The sequence below is a fragment of the Rhinopithecus roxellana genome, chromosome 3 (assembly GCF_007565055.1).
Source record: "Rhinopithecus roxellana isolate Shanxi Qingling chromosome 3, ASM756505v1, whole genome shotgun sequence".
Classification (NCBI taxonomy): Eukaryota; Metazoa; Chordata; class Mammalia; order Primates; family Cercopithecidae; genus Rhinopithecus; species Rhinopithecus roxellana.
In genome coordinates, this window is record NC_044551.1 from 31,478,720 (window position 1) to 31,502,083 (window position 23,364).

Below are 23,364 nucleotides of genomic sequence, written 5' to 3' on the forward strand. Positions count from 1 at the left end.
AGAGGAGGCAGGGAAGGAAAGGATGTCCCTGGGTTGAGATGGGGGGGTTAGTTGGGGCAGGCATTTTGTCGACAGCAGACACTCTGAGAGGTGGGGGTGGGGGATTCTGTGCTTTTAATGTATAGTTGCTTCAGGTTTTAGTACCTGCGCAGTTGGGCTTTCTCTTTGGGTCAATGGGAGGACTCCGCAGGATGATCTTGTCTTTGGAAAAGAAAGAGAAAGAACTACAGGAAGGGGTAAAGAAAGCCCGTTGGCTTCCTATTGCGTTCTGATCATAAAGCAGGTAGTGGACTAGGCCCTTTACCTGCATTATCTCACTGAATCCTCTAGAAGGTAGGTAGGTATTATTATTTTACTATCTTGCTATCCCCATTCTAAAGATCCAGAAACTGAGGCTCTGAACAGCTAATAATTTGCTCAAGGTAATACAGTAAGGAAATGGAATATAGATCCAGGGCTAGTGGACAGTAAAACCTCGACTCCTTCCTTGGTGTGGCTCCACTTTCCTACCTTGTCTTGCAACTGCAGACTGTGAGATATCCCTGTTTCTCTAACCTCTTCCCTTCTACAGTGAAGCTTTCAAAGCCAGCCCATTAGGTGTCTGACTTTGGTTTCCTGAATAAGGCAGGCCATTTTCAGCCTCACCTTTTCTCTGGGCCAGAATGTGTTCCCCAGTCCTAGCATATTCCGGAAGGGATGACAGGAATCATCTGGCCTATGCTCAGAATTGGATTACTTTGGCCATCAGCCCTCTGTCTTCTACTTTTCACTGCAGTGGGAGAATTTGACTCAATGGAGGGTGCTGAGCCCTTGGGTGCTGCAGGCTTTACTGTGATAGCCAAGTCCATCCACAGAGGGTTCTTTGGCCCCACCTGCTAGAGGTGTACCTTCAGGGAGCAGGGGAAGGGCGTGGGGATGAGTTTGGTCTTCCTCTCAGGAGTCACCTCCCCTAACCCATGTCATCCCAGGCTCTGGCTCATTTCCTGGGCCCAGGGAACTCCCCAGATGCAGCTCTTAGGCAAGGAAGCCTGAGCTGGAGAAACAGGAATGAGCAGCACAGAACAAGTCTGATTAGGGACTGAGATGCCTCTTGTCTCATCTTCCCTTGATTGTGACACGGGTTTTGGAAAGAGAGATCTCACACTGCAAAAGACACATGAATGTGCCCTAGTGGGTGCCGGATCCAGATCTTTCACCAGATGTTGGGGTGACCTCAGCAAGCCCTTCCCCTTCTCAGTTTCCCCAGCTGAAAATAAGAATTTAGGCTGCTTTCTAAGGGCTCTTCAAGCTCTGTTATTCATGGGTCTGTGTCATGGAAGAAAGGTCAACATTGCCCTTAGTCTGTTCCACCAAGATGCCACTCTGCACTGCAGATGTGCCAGAGCCAGAGCTGCTTGACCATGGACCTGGGGTCCCTTCCAGGCACTGGCTGGGAGTTCTAGGTTGGTGGGAGGGATAGTTGGTTAAGGCTTACATCGTTGGCATAGGGACCTGGGCCTTGGTGACACACAGCTTGAAAAAGGCTACCTCCAGAGGTCACAAACTCAGATGCCTACAAAGGCCAAGCACATGCCAGAAATTACTGAAAGGAGCCAGATAAGACTCTTGGGGAACTGCAGAAAGTATGTCCTGTTTTAGGGGCAACACTGCCCAGCCGCAGCCAGTGGTTGCCTTAGAAGAGGGCGCAATATGGTGAGCAGGCCTGATTTTTCACCGTAGCCTCACACCTGAATTTTCATGGAAAATCTCCCAATTTTTAAATGTCAATGCCTCTTAGGGCCAGGCACGGTGGCTCATGTCTGTGATCCCAGTGCTTTGGGAGGCTAAGGCAGGAGGATAGCTTGAGGCTAGGAGGTCAAGACCACCCTGGGCAACACAGCGAGACCCCCCATCTCTACCCAAAAAACAAAAACAAAAACAAACAAAAAGCCTCTTAGGAGGCCAGATGCTACCTGCTTTATTGAGGTGTGTGGTGGTTAAAAGCATGGGCTTTGGCATCAGATAAGCTTAGAATCTGACACTGGCTTCACTACTTAATACCCATGTTTTGGCTTTGGGCAGGTTACTAAACTTATCAGAGCTTTGGTTTCTTCAACTAAAAGCCTAGAAATGATTGTCGTGCCTGTTTTCAAGTGGTCACTAGTGACCCTCCTGGAAAAGCCCAGAGCAGAGGACCATGTGAGTGGTAGCACTGGAGAATTACTGGCTATTCTTTGCAGTTTCATTGAACTTGTATACTTCTTCTGACTGAGGGTCTGCCCCTTTGCCCATGTTTGTATCTGGCACGTGGTGGTACAAATTTGTTCTGGTCATGCAAAGAAAGCCCCTAGCTAGAGTGAGCACTCACTGAACATTATTATTTTTGGATGGAGGCACAGTATATGCGTATAGCGCTGCAGTAGCAGAAGCACAGGATTTGAAACAGTGGCCAATTCCAATATTTTAAAAGTGTGCAAATGTCCCCAGTGTGACTCTCTTACCATGGTCTTCCCATCCAGGTTCCCTGCTCCACCTCTACTGCTCCTCCCAAGAAGTCCTGTGCCAGATTGTCAGTGACCTCAGCCCTGAGGTGCCTAGCAATGCCACCTTTCACAGCTGGCAGGAAAGGATCAGGCAGAACTATGGCTTCTACATCGGCCTGGGCCTGGCCTTCCTGTCCAGCTTCCTCATCGGCAGCAGCGTCATCCTCAAGAAGAAAGGCCTCCTGCGACTCGTGGCCACGGGAGCCACTAGAGCTGGTAGGTTCCTGGGCCAGGAGAGGATGGGGCACAGGGCAGCTGAACCCTCACAGGGGCCAGGGCTGCAGTCTAAGAGGATGGCCTCAGCGAGATACAAAAGGCTCATTGTCAACCCTGTCTGGAATCCCACCTGCCAACAGGGTTAGGGTTTAGGGTTAAAAAGGAAGGTCTCCAACAGGAGGTCTCAGTTTAGAGAGCCAGCAGGAGGACTTCCTTTAGAATCCAATTTCCTGAGACCTTCATGGTGTGTTTATTAGAGGAGGGAAGGGACAAGTCTCAGGACCAAGAATCAGATACTGCGGGTCTGGTCTTGGTCTTACTTCCTACCAGCGTCATCACAGGCAAGTCACAGCTTCTCTGCAAAATGGAAATAGCTACCTCTGCTGACAGCAATGTCAGACGCTGGTGTGCCCTCACTTGCCATCCGATTGAGCTCCCTACTGGGCTGCCAGAAAATAGTGAGGTCTCTGACCCCAAGGGATTTGCTTGTTTGGGAAATAAGATGTTTTTCTGTGAAACAGTGCTTAAGAAAAGGAATCCTGTACAGAAGGACTCATTCATTTAATCACCATTTATCGCATGCCTGCTGTATGCCAGGGACAATGCTAGACATGGGGATTCAGTGTCTTCATGGAACCTTCAGTCAAGTGGAAGAGACAGATGAGTCAGTAGGCAGTTGTTTTATCATGTGTTAAGTACCATCATGGGGAAAACACAGCCTGCTATGGGGGAATATTTTGGAGGGGTGTGTAAAGCCCAGACTCAGGAGATTAGGGAAGGTTTTTCTAGAAGAGATGATCTCTAAACTGAGACCTAGATGATGAGGAGACAGCAAGGTAAAAGGGGAAAGAGGGAGACAGTGTTCCAGGCAGAAGGGATAACATGTGCAAAGGCTGAGAGGTGAGAGAGCTTGAGTGATATTAGAAATCGAAAGTCATTCAGGATGGCAGGAGCAGGAGGGGTGCATGGTGAGCGAAGGGCCAGCTCATGAAGGGTCTTGTAAACGGAAGCACAGAGCCTAAGTGCAATTGTTAGGTGACTGAAAGGTTTTAGGCAGGGGAGTGACACAGACTAATTTGCAATTTGAAAAGATCCCCGGTTGCTGGGTGAAGAACGGATGAGGGGACAAGCCTGGAGCCTGGGAGACCAAGTAGGTGAGCGAAAGGACAGAACTTGGGCCCGGAAGATGGAAATGGGAATGGAGACAAGTGGCGGATTCCAGAGCTAGTTTTTGAAGGCAGAGCTTACCAGCTTTGATACAGGTTGGCTTCAAGCAAGGGGGGGCGGAGGAAGGAGTCAAGGATGACTCATGCTTTTGACTTGAGTAACTGGGTGCTATTTCTTGAGATGAAGAGCGTCGAAGGAGGAACAGGTTTATGGGAAGATGATGCATTCAGGTTTGGACATGTTCAATTTAATGTTTCTATGGGATATTGCACTTTGGAAGCAGACTATTAGGGTTCTAATTCTGGCTCCTCAATTCCTGGTGATTCAATTCTGGGCTAGAAAAGTATCCATTTCTATGCCTCAGTTTCCTCATCTATAAAATGGAGATAAGAATAGTACCAGCCTGAAGGGTTATAAGAAAATGCAACATAGTTAGAGTCATACCTAGCACAGAGTAGCACTAGGATTGGCATTACTGTTGTCTCAGTCAGAGGTCCCCACAGTTAGAGGTACTAGTGCAAACACTAGCACTAGTACTGGTATTACTGTTATCTCAGTGGGAGGTTCCCACAGTTAGACGTATAGGTCTAGAGCCCATGTGGGCTGCAAAATGAATAGCTGTAAGGTGCAGGGATGAAGCCGGGAACAATGGTCTTTGCTATTCCACCCTTCACTTCTAGACAAGTGTTCGAAAGGCCAGAGAACTCCCAGAGTGCCAGGGAAATTTCTGCTTGTGCTCAGAGAAGGTATTATCGACCATTCAGAATGACAGCTTCCCTGGAATAGGTTTTTTTCTCCAATCTGCTATTTCAGTATCTTCGGTGATTTCAACCCTTAGAGTAGAATGCTCTCAGAGTTCTTAACATTTACAGGAAATTCTGACCTTTTTAGGAACCCGATGAAAACAAGAAACCTTTTCCTTAGAAAAGTGGGCATTCCCAAAAAGCAACATAAGATTTTTGGATTTGTACGAAACTACCTTAAACCCATCTATCATCATCCATCATTATCGTCATCGTTGTTGCTAATGTTATTGAGTATTGACTATGTGCCAGGTCCTGAACAAAGCAGACACAGTTCCTGGCTTTGCAGAGCTTCCATTTTACTGGGTGAAATGTCATAAAATAAGAAGATCAACTAAAATTATAAACAACAATGCCATGAAAGAGAAGAGCTGTGCAGTAAGAGAACCCCAGCTGGGTGCAGTCACTCACACCTGTAATCCCAGCACTTTGGGAGGCTGAGGTGTCAGGATCATTTGAGTCCAAGAGTTTGAGAACAGTCTGGGCAACATAGCATGACCCCATCTGTACAGAAAACTTTTTTAAATTAGCCAGGCATGGTGGCATATGACTGTAGTCCCAGCTACTCAGGAGGCTGAGGTGGGAGGATCCCTTGAGCCCAGGAGTTTGAGGCTTCATTTAGTTATGATCGTGCCACTGCACACTCCAGCCTGGGCGACCAAGCGAGACCCTGTAGTGGGGGAGGGAGGGAAGGAAAAAGGTAAGGAAGAAAGGAGGGAGGAGGGAGGGAGGGAAGGAAGAGAGAGAGAAAGGAAAGAAGAAAGGAAGGAAGGAAAGGATGGAGGGAGACAGGGAGACAGGGAACTCCAGCAGGAAATAATAGAAATCAGGGAGTCAGGGATGGCATCGTAGGGGAAGCAACAGTCACACAGCAACCTGTAGAGTGAGTGTAAGTTTAGGCAAATATTAGTAGGAAGAGTATTCTGGATACAGGGAAAGCGTGTGCAAAGGCCTCGAGGCAGAAAAGAGCTCATCGTTTTTGGAGAACTAAGAGAGAGGAGAAGAGTGGCAGGAGATGTGCTTGGACAGGTGAGTAGAGCCAAGACTATGCATGGTCTTGTTTAGGATTCTGGTCTTTATCTTGAGAGCACTCAGAAGCCATTGGTTAGCCATAAGTTGAGGAGGGACATAATCTGATTTGCATTCTTTTTTTTTTTTTTTTTTTTTTGAGGCATAGTCTCACTCTGTCACCCACGCTAGAGTGCAGTGGCGCCATCTCGGCTCACTGCAATCTACGCCTCCCAAGTTCACGCCATTCTTCTGCCTCAGCCTCCCAAGTAGCTGGGACTACAGGCGCCTGCCACCACACCTGGCTAATTTTTTGTATTTTTAGTAGAGATGGGGTTTCACTGTGTTAGCCAGGATGGTCTTGATCTCCTGACCTTGTGATCTGCCTGCCTTGGCCTCCCAAAGTGCTGGGATTACAGGTGTGAGCCACCATGCTCGACCCTGATTTGCATTCTTAAAAGACCACTGGTTAACATGAAAAGAAAAATAGGTTATTAAAGGGTCAAGAGTGGAACTAGAGTAACTATGAAGGAGGCTGTTGCCTCAACCTGGAGCAGGGATGACAGTGCCTTGGTGTAGCGGGTAGCAGTGGAGTGGACACATGCGAGATGCTTTTTGGAGACAGAGTTACCAGTTGCAGAAGGAGAGAGAGGAGTCAAAGAGAAGTTCCCTGGTTTCTGGCTTAAGCAACCGGATAAATGAGAGTGCCACTTACTGTGTTTCATTTGGCAGGTGGGTGGGGAACATTTAAAACCAAGAGCTCCACTTAGGATAGAGATTGAGATTCCTGTGAGAAATCCAAGAGGAGATGTGAAGTAAGCAGTTGGATATATACCTGGACTCAGAAGGAAGGTCCAGGCTACAGATACAGAGGCAACAGATATACATGGTATTTAAAACTTTAGGAACAAATGAACCCACCCAGGAGAAGGCCCAGAACCAAGCCTCAAGGAGCAGCCCTTAGAGGCCGGGAAGTGAGCAGAGAGTTAGGAAAGGTGCCTGAGAAAGTGTGGCCAAGTTCCATCCTAACTTTGTGTCCATTCCCTCCACAGTGGACGGAGGCTTCGGCTACCTGAAAGATACAATGTGGTGGGCTGGATTTCTCACCAGTAAGTGGGTTGTTTGCTACTAGTCACAGTGGCCTATTGATAGCAGGGCCAGAGATAAAGGGAGGGGTGGGTGGGGCATTTTTGTCTCTAGTATGGCAAGTGTCCATCTGAGGCCCAGATTCACAGGGGAAAACCTTGACAACCTTTGCAGGGAGAATATCTTACCCTCAAAGCCAGTCTTCATCCATGAAGCGTCTACTCCCCGAGAGGTTTGCACACAGCTGGCAACAAGGAAGGTGTATTTTCTCAACTTCCCTTTAAACATAGCTCTATAGCTCTGTTGGTAGTGGACTCTTGACTTTTACATGGTAGAAGCTGGAACTCCTAGGCCAACTTCCCCCAGTCCACAGGCAGTTAATGTGTTGGCCCACTTAGAACATAGCTGGTCCGTTACTTAAAGTTTGCCCAAATTTGCATACTCCCACATTTCCCCCACTTTCCACCCATCCTCTCCTGCTATCAAACCCTGACTCTTTTAGGTGGAAAATTAACCAGGTTTCTATTTGTAATCCCCCTACATCAAGTTTTGATCCCCATCTCAGCCAGAGCTATCCCAGTGACGATCTCCTTTTAAAGGGGAGACCCAGGTCATCCTCTATCAGCAGAGAGATGGAAAAGACACTTTTCCGATAACCACAGCTATCACATATTGAGGGCTTACCATGTGCTAAACTTTCTAAGTGTTATCCTGTATATTAACTCAGGAGTCTACAAATTGGAAAACTCGGATGGAGAGAAAAGACTTGCCCCCTTGGGAATGTCAGATTTTTCTTTTCTTTTCTTTTTTTTTCTTTTTGAGATGGAGTTTCACCTTTGTTGCCCAGGCTGGAGTGCAATGGCACAATCTCAGCTCACCACAACCTCCACCTCCAGGTTCAAGTGATTCTCCTACCTCAGCCTCTCAAGTAGCTGGGATTACAGGCATGCGCCACCATGCCTGGCTAATTTTTTTTTTTTTTTTTTTTTTTTTTTTTAGTAGAGATGGGGGTTTCTCCATGTTGGTCAGGCTGGTCTCGAACTCCCAACCTCAGGTCATCCGCCTGCCTCGGCCTCCAAAAGTGCTGGGATTACAGGCGTGAGCCACCACGCCCAGCCGGGAATGTCAGATTTTTCTAATCACCTGCTTGTAGTTCTAGACTCCTCACAATTCTCCTGGAAAAGAGGGGTCCACGAACCAATTGGTACCTGGAGAATCAATAATTGTAACTGTTTCTGCCTTTGATAATTAACACTTCCTAGAATTTAAATTAAAGATCTAGTGCAAAATACTGGCAGTCCCTGAGACAAATTTGTGCCTGGACTAGAAGCCACGAGGCCTAAAGAACAAGAGGGCTTCTACCCCATAAGCATGTCACGTGACCTTGGGCTCAGGGCCTTAGCTTCACCATCTTCAAAATGGAAGGATCCGATCTGGATAGATTGGGACTGACGTTTGATCAGACTCTCCAGGGAGAGAGCGTACGGATCAGGATTTTAAGGAATGCTGGTCTGGGATTCTCCAGCTGGTTGCACACGGAATGATTCGTCTGGAACAGAGATGGTGCTTCTGCGCCATGCTGGCCTCTTTTCTGTCTTCATTTCCTAGTGGCTGCTGGAGAAGTTGCCAACTTTGGAGCCTATGCATTTGCACCTGCAACAGTCGTCACGCCTCTGGGAGCACTGAGTGTCCTCATAAGGTTATTGTCCCCTCTCTAGCCCTCTCTTATTCTGTTTCGTTTTCAGTTTGTTGAGGCTTGGAATTGCCAAGTGGGATCGACTGCCAGTTGGCAATCAGGGACCTGGGTTGGTCTCAGCCTCCAGAAAGAGGCAGTGTGCTGTTCAGAGCTATAGACCCTGGGAATGTTTGCTGCCACTTGCCCCAGCATCCCCTTGACTGACTGGGTAATAGAGAGGCAGGCCAAGCCCAAACCAGTTGGAAGGGCTTCCACCATCAACAGGCTGAACGGTGCATGCCAGTATTTTGGTGCTGCAATTAGATGCAGCATACAAGTTAAGAGCATGTGCTCCGGATTAATGCTGCCTTAGTTCTAATCCTCGCTCTGCCACTTAGTAGTTTTGTTACCGTAGGCAAGTCATGTAAGCCACTTAGTCACTCAAAGCCTCATTTTTCCCATCTGCAAAATGAGGATGCCAATAATACCTACTGGAGGCATTGTTCTGAGGATTGAATGAGATAATGCACAGAAAATGCATAGTACAGAGCTGGTACCAAACAATAACCACGGCTGTCACATAGTGAGAGCTTAGTATGTGCTGAACAGTCTGAATGTATCCTGCGTATTAACTCATTTAATCCTCACAGCATCCCTAGCTGAGCCCAACAGAGGTTAAGCAACTTGGCCAAAGTCACCAGGTTCTAAGAGGTCAGGCAGGATTCTAACCCAGGCAGTCTTAATTCGAAAGTCAGTGGGCTTCATTGCTATGCCACGTTGCCTCTCAAGTAAACACTCAACAAATGTTTGATAGTTTTAAAAATAATTGACACTAAATGTCTGTGCTTCCCACTGCCCCCTGAGCTACAAACACAGAGCCAGCTCCTCTGTGGGGGTCCTGGAGCCCCATCTGAAGGAGACCAACCTTGGCCTAACCTTGGAACGCTGGTAAATCCTAGCACACCACACCCAGTACCCATCATTTGTTTTACTGTCTTGATGAAAATTTTGCAACATTTGCACACTCAAAAACCAAATAGAACTCATGCTGTACAACTGGCCTGACTCATGCTGTATAACTGGCCCAACACAGCTGATGTAGCTGTGATACCATAATTGCATATCCGATTAGTTTGCAAATTCCTACTCCAGGGAAGCTGGGAGAGCCATGAAATCCTTGTGTGTGACCCCTGCCTGCATGAATAATCTCTTGAATGGGACATTGTGGCCAAAATGTATTTGGTAGTTTCAGAGGAAAGACGGAAGACCGACAAGAGAGCTTAGATATCAATCTCCTCTCTCCTGACAACTTGAAGCAGGATTTTTGAGGCTAATTGTGTCCTGAGACAGCCAATAGGTTTTTACCCTAAACTAATGCCACCTTTGTGAAGAGACAGAAGCATGCCCCTGAGATCATATGAGGCTTGCCCGTGATTTTTTCCCCTTCCTTTCTCGCCTCTGCTGGCTTGGCTCGAGGATGTGAGGGGAATGGAAATCATGGCACCACGGCGCGACAAGGAACTGGAGATAATTTGCCCAGAAATTGAAGACTCAGGGAAGTCACAAGGATCCTCTTCAATGAGGCATAGAAGAAAACCCACGAGCTTTATAATTAGAAAGGACTCGAGCTGAATTCCTGGTTCCACTACTTGCTAGTCATTTGAACTTGCCAAGTCATTTTAACTTCTTTGAGATTCAGTCTTCTCATCTATCAACTGGAGATAGTATATTTCACTTTGCAAAGAATTGTGAGATGCTAGTGAGGTAGACAGGAAGTTCCTAGCACCATACATAGTAGGTAATAAATGCCTAAGATACGGTACCTGTGATTGTCACTGAGGTTGTTTATATTGGCTTATATAAATGAAAGAAATAATAGATTTGTTATGGACGACCCGAGGAGCAGAGCTGGAGCAAAAAATAGAAATTACCAGGAGGCATAGTTTTGGTAAATGATTAGAGCAAATCTACAACAGCCTCATTTGGCTTGTGAAGGGGTGGGCTGTCTGCCACCAGAGGTGTCTATAAGCCAAAGCTGAAAGCCATCTGTTGGCAGTGCTAAGAGAGGATGTGTCCATTGGGCAGGCAGTGTGACAAGAGCATTTTGAAGTGTTCTTCCAACTCTTCTGTTTGGGAATACCTTCAATCTCTAAAATGGTAGAAATTCACCTGCATTTCTATTCCTCCAGCACATATTCTAACACTCCCAGAAATGAGTTTCTATATAAACCATTTTTTTGCCCCCCACCCCCCCAGGAGAACTGAGGGTGGTGGGAAGCACAGACATTTTGTATCAATTATTTTTAAAACTACCAGACATTTGATGAGTGTTTACTTGAGTGGCAACGTGGCATAGCAGTTAAGCCCCCTGACTCTGGAATTAGACTGCTTGGGTTAGAATTCCGGCCTGGCCTCTTAGAACCTGGTGACCCTGGCCAAGTTGCTTAACCTTTCTTGGACTCAGCTAGGGATGTTGTGAGGATTAAATGAGTTAATACATGAGATACATTCAGAATGTTCAGCACATACTGAGCCCTCCATATGTGACAGCTGTGTTTATTCTTTGGTACCAGCTCTATACTGTGCATTTTCTGTGTGTTATCTCATTTAGTTCCTGAGAACAATGCCCCCCCCCATGGATATTATTAGCATCCCCATTTTGCAGACGGGGACAATGAGGCTTAGGGTGGTCACATGACTTGCCCATGGTAACATAAGTTTTTTTGGAAGAAAAACTTCCACGTGAGAGAGTAGTGAGTTCTGATCTGTAGTTCTCTGGGAGTGCTTGCTCAGGCCCAATTTTTCTTTGGGACTCTGGGACACGCATATCGGCTCTAATCCCCTTCTCCCATTTCCATGTGCAGTGCCATCCTCTCCTCATATTTCCTGGGAGAGAGTCTGAACCTGCTGGGGAAGCTGGGCTGCGTGATCTGTGTGGCCGGCAGCACAGTGATGGTGATACATGCCCCTGAGGAAGAGAAGGTCACCACCATCATGGAGATGGCTTCCAAGATGAAAGACACAGGTAGACTCCAAGCCCCCAAAGAGCAGGAAAATACTGGAGGTTGAATGCCCCCCACTGCCCCATAAAAGGTCAGATTGGGCCGAGCGCGGTGGCTCACACCTGTAATCCCAGCACTTTGGGAGGCCGAGGTGGGCGGATCACGAGGTCCGGAGATTGAGACCATCCTGGCTAACACAGTGAAACCGTGTCTCTACTAAAAATACAAAAAATTAGCCAGGCATGGTGGCAGGTGCCTGTAGTCCCAGCTACTTAGGGGCTGAGGCAGGAGAATGGCATGAACCCGGGAGGCGGAGCTTGCAGTGAACCGAGATGGCGCCACTGTACACCAGCCTGGGCGACAGAGGGAGACTCAGTCTCAAACAAACAAACAAAATTCAGATTGGGTTCTGACCATCTCAGGTGCTGCCACCTAGAGGAGAAGGCAAGCTAAAGAAGAAATGTTAATGGGCTGGTACTTGTTAGCGAGGGAGGCTAGCTTAAAGGCTTCCAGGCCTGGTATGTATGGGTACCGTTAATAAGTGTTTATTATGTGCCAGGCACTGTTATGAATGCTTTATATACATTATCTCACTGAATCCCACAAAACAGCTTTATGAGGATGATCCTATTGTTGGTCCTCTTTTACAAATGGGGAAACTGAGTTCTTGGGGGTTTAACAACCTAACCAAGTTATTAGAAAGTCATGAAGCTGGGACTGGAACCCGTGTTTGTCTGAATCTAGAGCCCATGATCTTAATGCTACCTCCCACTGCCATGAGTCTGGGCCCTAGACACAGCCTGCACCCTCCACAGCTGGGTGATCCTTCTCCCTCTCCTCCTGAAGGGTTCATCGTGTTTGCTGTGCTTCTGCTGGTGTCATGCCTCATCCTCATCTTTGTCATCGCCCCACGTTACGGGCAAAGGAATATCCTCATCTACATCATCATCTGCTCTGTGATCGGGGCCTTCTCCGTGGCTGCTGTCAAGGGGCTGGGCATCACCATCAAGAACTTCTTCCAGGGGCTGCCAGTTGTCAGGCACCCACTCCCCTATATCCTGTCCCTCATCCTGGCACTGTCCCTCAGCACTCAGGTCAACTTCCTCAACAGGGCACTGGACATTTTCAACACCTCCTTAGTGTTCCCCATCTACTACGTGTTCTTCACCACGATGGTCGTTACCTCGTCCATCATCCTCTTCAAGGAGTGGTACAGCATGTCTGCTGTGGACATTGCAGGCACCCTCTCGGGCTTTGTCACCATCATCCTGGGCGTGTTCATGCTGCATGCTTTCAAAGATCTGGACATCAGCTGCTCCAGCTTGCCCCACATGCACAAAAACCCACCCCCTTCTCCCGCTCCAGAACCCACTGTCATTAGACTGGAAGACAAGAACGTCCTTGTGGACAATATAGAACTCGCCAGCACCTCATCGCCAGAAGAGAAACCCAAAGTATTTATAATCCATTCTTGAAGCTTGGAATATGTGAGTGAGAGGATGAGCCCAGTGGTACAGCCTGACCTCCCAATTTCAAAACCACCTGGTTATTTTCCAGTGCAACTGTTACCAATGGGCTCTCTTTTCTTGAGAAGTTCATTTATACCTCATCACTGTTTCCAGGAGAAACATCTCTACCCAAATAGCAATGGTGGCAGAACTTCCTGGAAACAGACTCAGTGACCAAATACCCAAGTTTACATCAGTGCCTGCAGGTCCCCTGGACCTCCCTTCTCCTTCATTCTTTCGGTGCCGTCTCTATGCCATTGGGAAGAAGGTGGAATCTGACCCATTGAATGTAGCACAGTCCAAGGAGTTCACTGAGATATTGGTCATTGGGAGTTCCTTTACACCAATTCTCCTCCTGAGACGGAATCTCCGTTGTTGTTGTTGTTGTTGTTGTTGTTGTTTAGCCCAAGGATGACATAGAGCTGGCTCCCAGAGGCCCAAAGGGCTATTGGCCATGCCTCCCTATCTAGAGCTGACAGGGACACGACCAATGTAAAATATCCTGTTGCTCCTGTCACTTCCTCTTTGGAGGCAGAAGCAAGACCTCAGCTGACCTTCTTACTGTGAAAGCCACTTGATGTCTCAGGGAAAAATGTCAACCAGCTCATTCCCCGAGCACTCCAGCCTGGCAGTCAGCACCTCGGTATCCACCCAGTCCATCCCACCATCACCCCTTCCCCCTCTACTTACATCCTAAGGAGTCAGTCACTGAGACATAAAGGCAGTAATCGCAGAACTGGAAACAAAACAATAATAGAACCACAGCCAAACTCTGGTGGCCAAACCCAGTGTTTTCATTTTGTCTTACTCTGAAAAAAGAACAGCAAATTCACTGCTTCAAAGTGGCCTGGCTGCCAAGCTAGAATTTGGCAGAATGCACTTTTCTATTCCTCAAGGAGTCAACCAACTTATGATCTGGGGAGGTGGGAAGAGGATGAGGAGCAAAGTTGGGATGTGGCAGAAGACAGTCCCAGGCTGTCTGGATACTAGGGGCTAACTTTTTTGTTGACTCTGGTGCTCATCCAGGAACTTAGAAGAAAAGAACTCAGGGGTAATTTCTGGGCTGCAGCCTTAAAGGCTTGGACAGTGGGATCAGCTGTGAATCTCAATGGCCAAGTGGAGGTGCAGACTTGGCATGGGATGCATTCTAGCTGCTGACCAGATTGCCACCGAGTCCCCCACTCCACTGATGAGCTGTCACACTGGGAAGTAGCATGCCCTGACTGTTCCAACACCACCTGCTATGGGGAGTACCTTTGGTCCCTTCACATTTGGCCAGAGGCATACAAAAAACCAGAGCAGCTGGAGAGAGAGATAATTACTATTCCTTCCCTTCCCATCTCTTTTCTAGCTGCAAGAGTGCGGGGGTTGGAGAAGAACCATTAGAAAGGGAAATTAGTGGGCTGGTATATCTGGAAAGAGGGAAGACTTTGATCCTCAGCCCCAAGGTTGATGCAGGGCCTCCCCGATGTGACTCTACCTGCACTCTATGTTTCTATCCTGTGCCCTAAGTGGGCCAAGCCCAGGTAAATTCCTGCTGGCCTTGGAGCTCCAAGGTTTGGCTGACCAGCAGACTGGCTCCTGACTCTTCAGCCTCAAATCCCCAGTTTTTGATGAATGTGGATTTCCGTCTGTAATTAAAAGCAATGCAACAACTTGGATCTTGAGAATGGCAGTAAACTGAGGGCCCTTAGAGTGTGGTCTGCAGGATCAAGAATAAAGATTTCAGATTATATTTATTTGATACTTGTGTCTTGACCTTCCTTGAGCATTGAGTGATTAAACTGGTTTTTCCAGTGCTGGAAGGACAGTCTCCAATCTCTGAATGAATGTGACTGCCAATAAAGCCCCTACCGTGTCTTTGATAGTTAACACCCTTGGTAGAGTGGGAAAGATAGTTTTCGAAATGGAGTCAGTTGAAGACAACTCATCCCTAGTTAACACCTGAGCCCTTACCAGGCATAGTAGGTGCTTCCTGTGAATTCTCTCTTTAACTCCTCACAAATCCTCAAGTTGGATATGTTTTTATTCCCATTTATAGATGAGGAAAGGAACTCAAAGAGGTTAAATAATTGCCCAAGGTCACACAGCCAGGAAGAGCAAAGTCAATATCTGGTTCAACCACCAGGCATCATGCATCTCTCCAAGACTAACCTTGCTCCCAATTGTATAATTTGTTTTGTTTTTTTGTGTTTTGAGACAGGGTCTGGCTGTGTCCCCCAGGCTGGAGTGCAGTGGTGTGATCGTAGCTCACTGCAGCTTCAAACTCCCAGGCTCAGATTTGGTAAAGACGAGGCCTTGCTGTGTTACCCAGGCTGGTCTCAAAATTTCCTAAAGTGATCTTCCCACCTTGGCCTCCCAAAATGATGAGATTTTAGGCCTGAGCCACTGTGCCTGGTGCATAATCTGCCACTACTTTATTCATTTATTTTCTTGTGATCTGTGCTCTTTCCCCATCTGGATACAAGCTTCATGAGAGTTGGCATTGATTTACTGCTTATCCTCAGTCCCTAGTACATCATAGGCACTAAAAAAACAACAAGATTGAAGGAACAATATCACAGTCCTTCCTTGCCCAGACTCTCCTGGGACCAGCACTCAATGCAAGGGAGATCCCAATAGAACGCTGCATGTTAAGCAAAGCAACTGTAAACTGATATAGTCAGCAATGTCTCAGCACATAGCCTGTGACAGGTGCTGTTGGGGGCTTTCACATACAGAACTTCATTGATGATCATGACACTTTTGAGGTAGGTATATTACTCCCATTTGTATAGTGAAAAGAGACTCAGAAATCTGGAACTTATCCAGGCCCACTTATCTACTGAGTAGAAAACAGAGTCAGGACTTCAACCAGCGTCTGTCCAACCAGGCTTTCTCCATTATGCTAGTGACCAACATGTGAGCATCACCCCAGAGACTGGCTGACAGCAGGGAAAGAGTGGCCTCTTAACCAGGAAGGGATGTGTAAGTGGGAAGCAATTTCATGAGCAGGCATGTTAGTAGTGAAAGCATTTGTGTTTAGATTTCTTTAGGGTCCATAGGCAACCTCATAACCATGAGAGGTTAGAAAAGTATAATCAGGCTTGTCGTGGTGGCTCACGCCTGTAATCCCAACACTTCAGGAGGCTGTGGCGGATGGATCCCATGAGGTCATCTCTACTAAAAATGTGAAAATTAGACAGGTATGGTGGTGGGCACCTGTCATCCCAGCTACACGGGAGGCTGAGGCACGAGAATTGCTTGAGCCTGGGAGGTGGAGGCTGCAGTGAGCTGAGATCTTGCCACTGCACCCCAGCCTGGGTGACAGAGAAAGACTCCATCTTTAAAAAAAAAAAACAAAAAAAGTATAATCAGAGAGCAAGAAGCCCCTCCCAGTGTTTTTGTGAAGATTAAATGAGATAATCCTTATTTGTAAATTGCATGCAGTCGCTCACATATGTTAAATACAGCTGCTCCTTGGTATCTGCAGGGGATTGGTTCCAGGACCCCCGTGAGTAACAAAATCTAAGGACGGCCAAATCCCTTATATAAAATGGTATAGTATTTGCATATAACCTACATATATCCTCCCATAGACTTTAAATCATCTCCAGATTTTTGGAATACCTAATACAATGTAAACGCTGTGTAACTCGTTGTTATACCGTATTTTAAAATTGTATTCCTTTTTATAGTTGTATTTTTTTTTTTCAAACATTTCAATCTGCTGTTGGTTGAATCCATGGATTTGAAACCCACAGTTAGGGAGGGCTGACTGTATTCAGTAACTGTTACCTTCCATCATGGTTATTAATCCTCCATCTCTCCGATAGAACCTCAAAATTGAGGTAGGGATCAATGAGAGAATAAGAGTGGGATCCTTTTATGGACTGGGAAGCACTAATGAATATGAGATGTGGTATCATGCAGGGTTCTGGAATTAGAAAGCACACCCAACTCTATCCCTGGCTGTGCCTACCTACCCAGCCCAAGAGACCTTAGGCAAGTGTCTCCCCTCTTTAAAGTATGATCCCTTGCCTTAATAAGATGAGGAGGTGAGCAGAGGCTCTCAGCTGTCTTCTATATTCAGAAGTGTAGGATGAGAAGAAACATCGAAGACTCTCAGGATTTAATAAGCAGCCTGCATCCAGGTGCAAAGACAAACAGCCCCCTCTACTGGTCATAGGAAAACATAAGCTTTGCTGTGGCTCAGGGTCCACCATGATGGCTTTATAGGCTGAACTCATGGTCCTTGCGGGAACTCTTTCTGGAGTCCACATCATGAATCTTATCTGATCTGAGCAGTAGGACATTACAACAAACACGCAATAAAAGAGTTGCCAAACCAGATAACATTGCAAATGACAAACGATTCATTTTAATTAAATACAAACAAGGAAAAAAGGCACCATGGCCCATTCAAGTATTTTGCATAGATGTACAAATATTGTAAACAATTAATAGGTGGACAAGAGAGAAGAAGATCTGTTTTCCGTGAACAATCTCCCAAATAAAAAGAAAATTCACATTGCCCTGGATCCCAGACACATACAAACGCACAGTGGACGGTGTGAGAGGACGTGTGGGGGGTGACTTTGGAAGTGTGGGCTTGGATTCTACAGAACCTCTCCTTCGCAGGCTTCCCTCGGGAAGGGGACCTTTCCAGTTGGTGTTCCCATGGCTTTCTTTGGTGTCCAGCAGAGCTGTTATACACGTGGTTAACACAATTACTGACTTTGGAACTGGTCCCCAATTTTCAAATTGCAAGTCTTCCATACCTTCTGTCAAATAAGAATAAATTAGGAAGTAGGCAGGGAGAGACTTTATTGGAAAGGCATATTGCAGGAGGTAGTGAGGGGCTATTGCTTCACGGGGAAGGGAGTATGGCAGTACAAAAAACACTCCAACCAGAAAATCAGCAAGTCTCAGACCTTAAGATCTGCAAGTGTCTCAGAGCTAGGGCAGAAAAGGGCTTTACTTTTATAGGGAGAAGCCAGCAAGGCAGAAAGGGACCTACGGCTAGCAGGCAGTTACAAGATGGAGCCAGGTACCCAGGCTAAAGCTTCTACAGAGACAGGGAGATAGGGCACCAAATCCCTTGAGGTTTGTTTTAGAGATGGCTCCAAGGCTTGTTAAAAAAAAAAAAAAAAAAAAAAAAAAAAAAAAAATTATTGGGTTGTAAAACTGGCAGGAGGTTAATTTCATTTTTAAAAAGATTTACCTACATCTCCATCTGCACAAACAGCTTGCTAACTCACTAACCCAAACTTGAGTTAAGTTTCCCTCCTCCCCACCAACCCTGGACTTTGGCCCACCCTCAGCCGGAGCCAGCAAATAGCCCCTCCCCTGGGAAAAAAAAAAAAAAAAAGGCTGGGCACAAAGTCATTCCCTGAACGTGGCTCTTTCTAGCCATGTTAATTCTTCCAATAAAAGAAAAGGCCTTTTCTGCCTGGGCTTTGAGACACTTGCAGATCTTGCCATCAGTGGGTCTGAGCCTTGTCACGATTCCCATAAGGCCCCTTCCTCTCCCCTTTGCAATATTCCCTTTCCCCTTCTGCAATCATGCTTTGGAATAAGGTCTCTCCGTCCCTAAGCCCAGATTTATTTGTATTTGACACCTCAAAACAGCGTACTGGGCACTGGAGAGAAAAGGGGATGCACAATGGCCAGTCTTCCTCCTGGGCAGCCTCCCTCAACAGAGCCAGGAGTGAAGAAGCATCAGTAGACCTGGTTGCCGAAAGTCTATCAAATTCCAAAACATTCCACCATCTTCCAGTTCACAGTACAACTTTATGGGATGGAGGTGATATGAAAATAATAAAACAAAACAAAACGAAAAGCAAGAAAACAACAACCCAGGCCTCTTTCTGGTGTGGTTCCAGGGAGGGTGGACTGCAGGTTCAGCCAGCTCACGCAGTCATTATGACTGTGGCGCTGTCACTTCAGAGCCATCTACCTCCTGATGTGAGGGAGAAAGGCTGGAGAAGCCACAGGAACCTCTGCGAGGCATGGGGTTGGGTTTTGAGGGTGCTGCTTGTTTGTTTTACAGGGGGGTTAAGGGGGATGTTTTCACCTTTACTTTCCAGGAACCAAAGCCTTGAGGCAGAGGGTGGCACATTTTTTTTTTTTTTTTTTTTTTTTTTTTTGAGGCGGAGTCTTGCTCTGTCACCCAGGCTGGAGTGCAGTGGCCGGATCTCAGCTCACTGCAAGCTCCGCCTCCTGGGTTCCCGCCATTCTCCTGCCTCAGCCTCCCAAGTAGCTGGGACTACAGGCGCCTGCCACCTCGCCCGGCTAGTTTTCTGTATTTTTAGTAGAGACGGGGTTTCACTGTGTTCACCAGGATGGTCTCGATCTCCTGACCTTGTGATCCGCCCGTCTCGGCCTCCCAAAGTGCTGGGATTACAGGCTTGAGCCACCGCGCCCGGCCTGGCAGATTGTCTCCTGACTTAATCAGGCCACAGGAAAGGTGGGGAATGGATCTCCGGAGCAAGGATGGCCCATGGCAGGGAGATGGGGAACCTGTATCACAGCCACCCTGAGGGAAGAGAAACTCATTTTCCTGAGATCTCTCTAAACCCAACCCAGGCTTTTCCCCCAGGGGTACAGCCCGTATTTTCCACTTATTTCCAAACCCAAGAACATCCAAGAAGCACCTATTGTATGCAGAGAACTATAAGGAGGCCCTGGAGTGGTGAACCAGAAGCTCAGCCTCAGCCTTGCAGTGAGGTTTTCAAGAGCAAACAATTGCTCATGGCAGGACAGGAGGAGGCCCCAGAAAAGCCTCAGAGGAGTGAGAGTCAAGCCAGCTCCTGTCCAGAGAGCTACCCAGCACCTTTGTGGGGTGGGAGTCAATCTCCCAGAAAACATCTCCAGGTGCTTTGCAAAAACCGTCCTATCTAGCAAAGCACCACATGGCCCTCCCTCCCTGCTGCAGGGAAGACAGGAGCCACCGCAGAGGCCCTCACCTGCTCAGAGCTCTCTTTCTGTGAGGGTCAGGTAAGGGCAGTGACCAGAGAGAGAACAAAAGGCAGTGAATGACAAAAAGCTGAGTTGAGGAACAGGCTCCCAGCTCTGACTGTTCCAGCCCAGCTGTTGCTGGCTGCCTCCTCCAGTGATCTCAGGCAGCTCCCAGAAATGGGTCTGTTCTCTGCTCAGAAGGCAACGGTCCAGCCCGAAGTCAATGACCAGCCACTAGGGCAGGCTGGCTCCCTCATGTGTACTTTGTAAATAGCTGGGCTTCCTAAGTGGGACCTCACCTAGATTTAGCTCAGAGAGTTAAGGAAGAAGACCCCCACCCTGCTGAGGTCACAAAACACAATGAAAAATAAACATATGACCACAATGGCCATGCCCCAAGTCTACTCTGGTCACACTCCTGAGAGCCAATGCGGGAAATCCAGTGGCCGACTGTGACAGAGGACTCTGACTTGCAGGTCACAAGCACCTGTTCACCAGAAGGTCAGGACTACTGAGGGTTTGCCCACCAAAGCACCACACTTAGAAGGGGAATGAGAGGGGAAGGAAGAGAGAAAAACATGGGGCACCAGGAAAGCGCAGCAGAGAAAACAAAAAGCAACTAAAAATTATCCAGAGTCAGGAGTCGCAACCTTTGGCATCACGACTCAGAGGAAGCCCAAGCCCGGGCTCCTCCTGCTGTCTACACTGCCTATGAATAGTACCTGTCTGAGTCAGAGTGACCCGTGTGAATATGGGGATGCAGGGGTTTGGGGAGAGGTGGGAGGGGACTTGGCTTGTCACATGCAGCCATACAGCCAGAAGCCGTTCCCTCAACCAAGCCCTGGACAGAGCCACAGCAGTGGCTGGCTTGACCCTTCCTTAATCCCTAAAAGCTAAAAGGGGTGGGTAAGTACCAGCCTCTGTCCAGCCCGGGACCTCTGAGGAGAGCAGAAGCAATGGGAAGTTCTTTTGCGTGCCCTACACCCCAGGAGTGAATGGATGAGCTGGCCTGAGGGGCTTGCCAGCCTTGATCATCTCCATCAGCACCTCGGGGCTAGGAGTCTGGAGGAGAAGCTGCCATTCATCCTCCTCTACTCTCCCTTCCCTACCTGGGGCTGTATATTGCACAAAACAACACCTAGAAGCCATTGGATCGTAGTCCCTCTGGGCTTCCAAGGAAGCCGAGGAGGCACTGAGTCAACAAGGAGATTTTTGGAGATGTGGAGATTCCTGGAGGAGGGTGGGAGGAGATCAGAGGCGGCGGCCAGACATGCTTCTTCAGGGTTCCATGGCCATGTGTCCTCTGCAGTGTCCAGAGAGCTCAAGGAAAGGGAGAAGCCCCTTGGACAGGTCTAGATTTTCGAGCTAATCATCCCTCCAGCCCTCTGTGATCTGTATTCTGGAAACTGGGAAGAAAAAGAAGGGAGGGAGAGAGACATCAGCTTGATGCTAATCAATGGGATCAAGGGGGAGTCATCCTCCTGATTTTACAAGAAGGGGTGGACCACCCACTGAGAACAAAGGCTTCTTGTGAAGTCCATCCATGTGTCCGCTCACCCAGACCATCAGTCCTGCAGGGAGGGGTGTAGTGGGTGCCGCTGTCTCAAACTGACCAGTCACCCCTTCCTCTTCCCTTCCCTGCTAAGGCAGCAGCACAGTCCATAGCTTTCCTGGTGCCTCATGGGAATACAGGGTGGTCAGCCAGCTTCTTCACCTCATCCCTTTCTGACCCAACTCCCAAGACTGGCAAACTGAGACTGTTAGCCACAGAGAAGAGGTATGAGGAGGGGCCAAGTGTGCACAGCCTCCCGCAGGCCAGGTGGCTTCTACTAATGCACTGCCTTGCTCTTCACAGCAACCTGATGGGGCTGGTACTACTGCCCATCATTGCCTCTGTACAAATGAGGAAACAGACTCCAGAGGGACTTGCTCAGGGTCCCTCTGCAGGTCAGGTGCGGGAGCAGGACTGAAGCCACTGCAGCTTGGGATTCTAAGCATCAACTTTCACAAGAAGCCAAAACTCCACAGTCAAGCAGGCACCAAGAAACATGAATGTTTTGTACTTGGCTTTTGTTCTGGAAGTTCAGTCCAGACCACAGGAAGCATGAATTACTTCGTTTTCTCAACTCTACACCTGCCCCCCTGGAGCCCTCTGGTACCAGCTTTCACCTTGCGGGCTTCCCATGGACTCACCTTTGGGGCAGGTGCTGCCAAAGGCCGGGAGTGCTGAGGGCCAGCACCAGGAGTCCGCAGTGGGGATGCACCCCCTGGCCTGGGGAGGCTCCTGCGGCCTGGCACTGGGTTCGCCGGGAGTGCCTTCTGGGGTGGCCGAGGCCTGGAGAAGTCCTGGAGAGAAAGCAATAAGCCTCACTTGAAGGCCAGAGGCCTGTTTGAAAGAAAATATGCCTGCTATCTTATGGGTCAAAATCAGATAGGAAAAAGTTATACACTGTATGGTCCCATTTAGAAAGAAACTGTATGTATAATGTGTTTATATTCTCAAGAGGAAGTCAGGAGAGCAAGCTGGCAGTATCTATTGAGAGGACAAATAACCAGTGATGATGAGCTTTTTTTCATCTGTTTGTTGGCTGCATAAATGTCTTCTTTTGAGAAGTGTCTGTTCATATCCTTCACCCACTTTTTGATAGGGTTGTTTGTTTCTTGTAAATCTGTTTGTTTCTTGTAAATCTGTTTAAGTTCTTTGTATATTGGGGATATTAGCCCTTTGTCAGATGAATAGATGGCAAAAATTTTCTCCCATTCTCTAGGTTGTCTGTTCACTCTGATAGTTTCTTTTGCTGTGCAGAAGCTCTTTAGTTCAATCAGATCCCATTTGTCTATTTTGGCTTTTGTTGCCATTGCTTTTGGTGTTTTAGTCATGTAGTCTTTGCCCATGCCTATGTCCTCAATGGTATTGCCTAGGTTTTCTTCTAGGGTTTTTATGGTTTTAGGTATTATATTTAAGTCTTTAATCCATCTTGTATTAATTTTTGTATAAGATGTAAGGAAGGGATCCAGTTTCAGCTTTCTGCATATGGCTAGCCAGTTTTCCCAGCATCATTATTAAATAGGGGGGATCTAGAACTAGAAATACCATTTGACTCAGCAATCCCATTACTGGGTATATACCCAAAGGATTATAAATCATTCTACTATAAAGACACATGCACACGTATGTTTATTGTGGCATTATTCACAATAGCAAAGACTTGGAACCAACCCAAATGCCCATCAGTGATAAACTGGATAAAGAAAATGTAGCACGTATACACCATGGAATACTATGCAGCCATAAAAAAGGATGAGTTCTGTCCTTTACAGGGACATGGATGATGCTGGAAACCATCATTCTCAGCAAAATGACACAAGAACAGAAAACCAAACACCGCATGTTCTCACTCATAAGTGGGAGTTGAACATGAAATGAGAACACATGGA

At 47.4% G+C, this 23,364-nt stretch overlaps 2 protein-coding genes across 3 annotated transcripts in view; one reads left to right on the forward strand and one right to left on the reverse strand.

The window, feature by feature from the left end:
• The window catches only part of NIPAL4 (NIPA like domain containing 4), a 28,392-nt gene extending 13,661 nt beyond the window's left edge, over positions 1-14,731 (forward strand). The window contains 5 exon segments of the mRNA XM_010363422.2: positions 2,499-2,738; positions 6,769-6,825; positions 8,411-8,501; positions 11,342-11,502; positions 12,326-14,731. Of these exon segments, the coding sequence (XP_010361724.2) occupies positions 2,499-2,738; positions 6,769-6,825; positions 8,411-8,501; positions 11,342-11,502; positions 12,326-12,954 (1,178 nt within the window). The 3' untranslated portion in view covers positions 12,955-14,731.
• A 4,546-nt stretch (positions 14,732-19,277) lies between these two features.
• Positions 19,278-23,364, reverse strand: part of ADAM19 (ADAM metallopeptidase domain 19) — a 96,477-nt gene continuing 92,390 nt past the window's right edge. Inside the window, exons 22-23 of one of the 2 annotated variants that reach the window (XM_030926908.1) lie at positions 22,120-22,272; positions 19,278-21,332 (exon numbers count right to left, since the gene is read on the reverse strand). In XM_030926908.1, coding sequence (XP_030782768.1) covers positions 21,279-21,332; positions 22,120-22,272 — 207 coding nt within the window. In that variant the 3' untranslated portion in view covers positions 19,278-21,278. Of the gene's footprint in view, positions 21,333-21,363; positions 22,273-23,364 lie in introns of those variants that run through there. The other variant, XM_030926907.1, reaches the window with a different exon arrangement.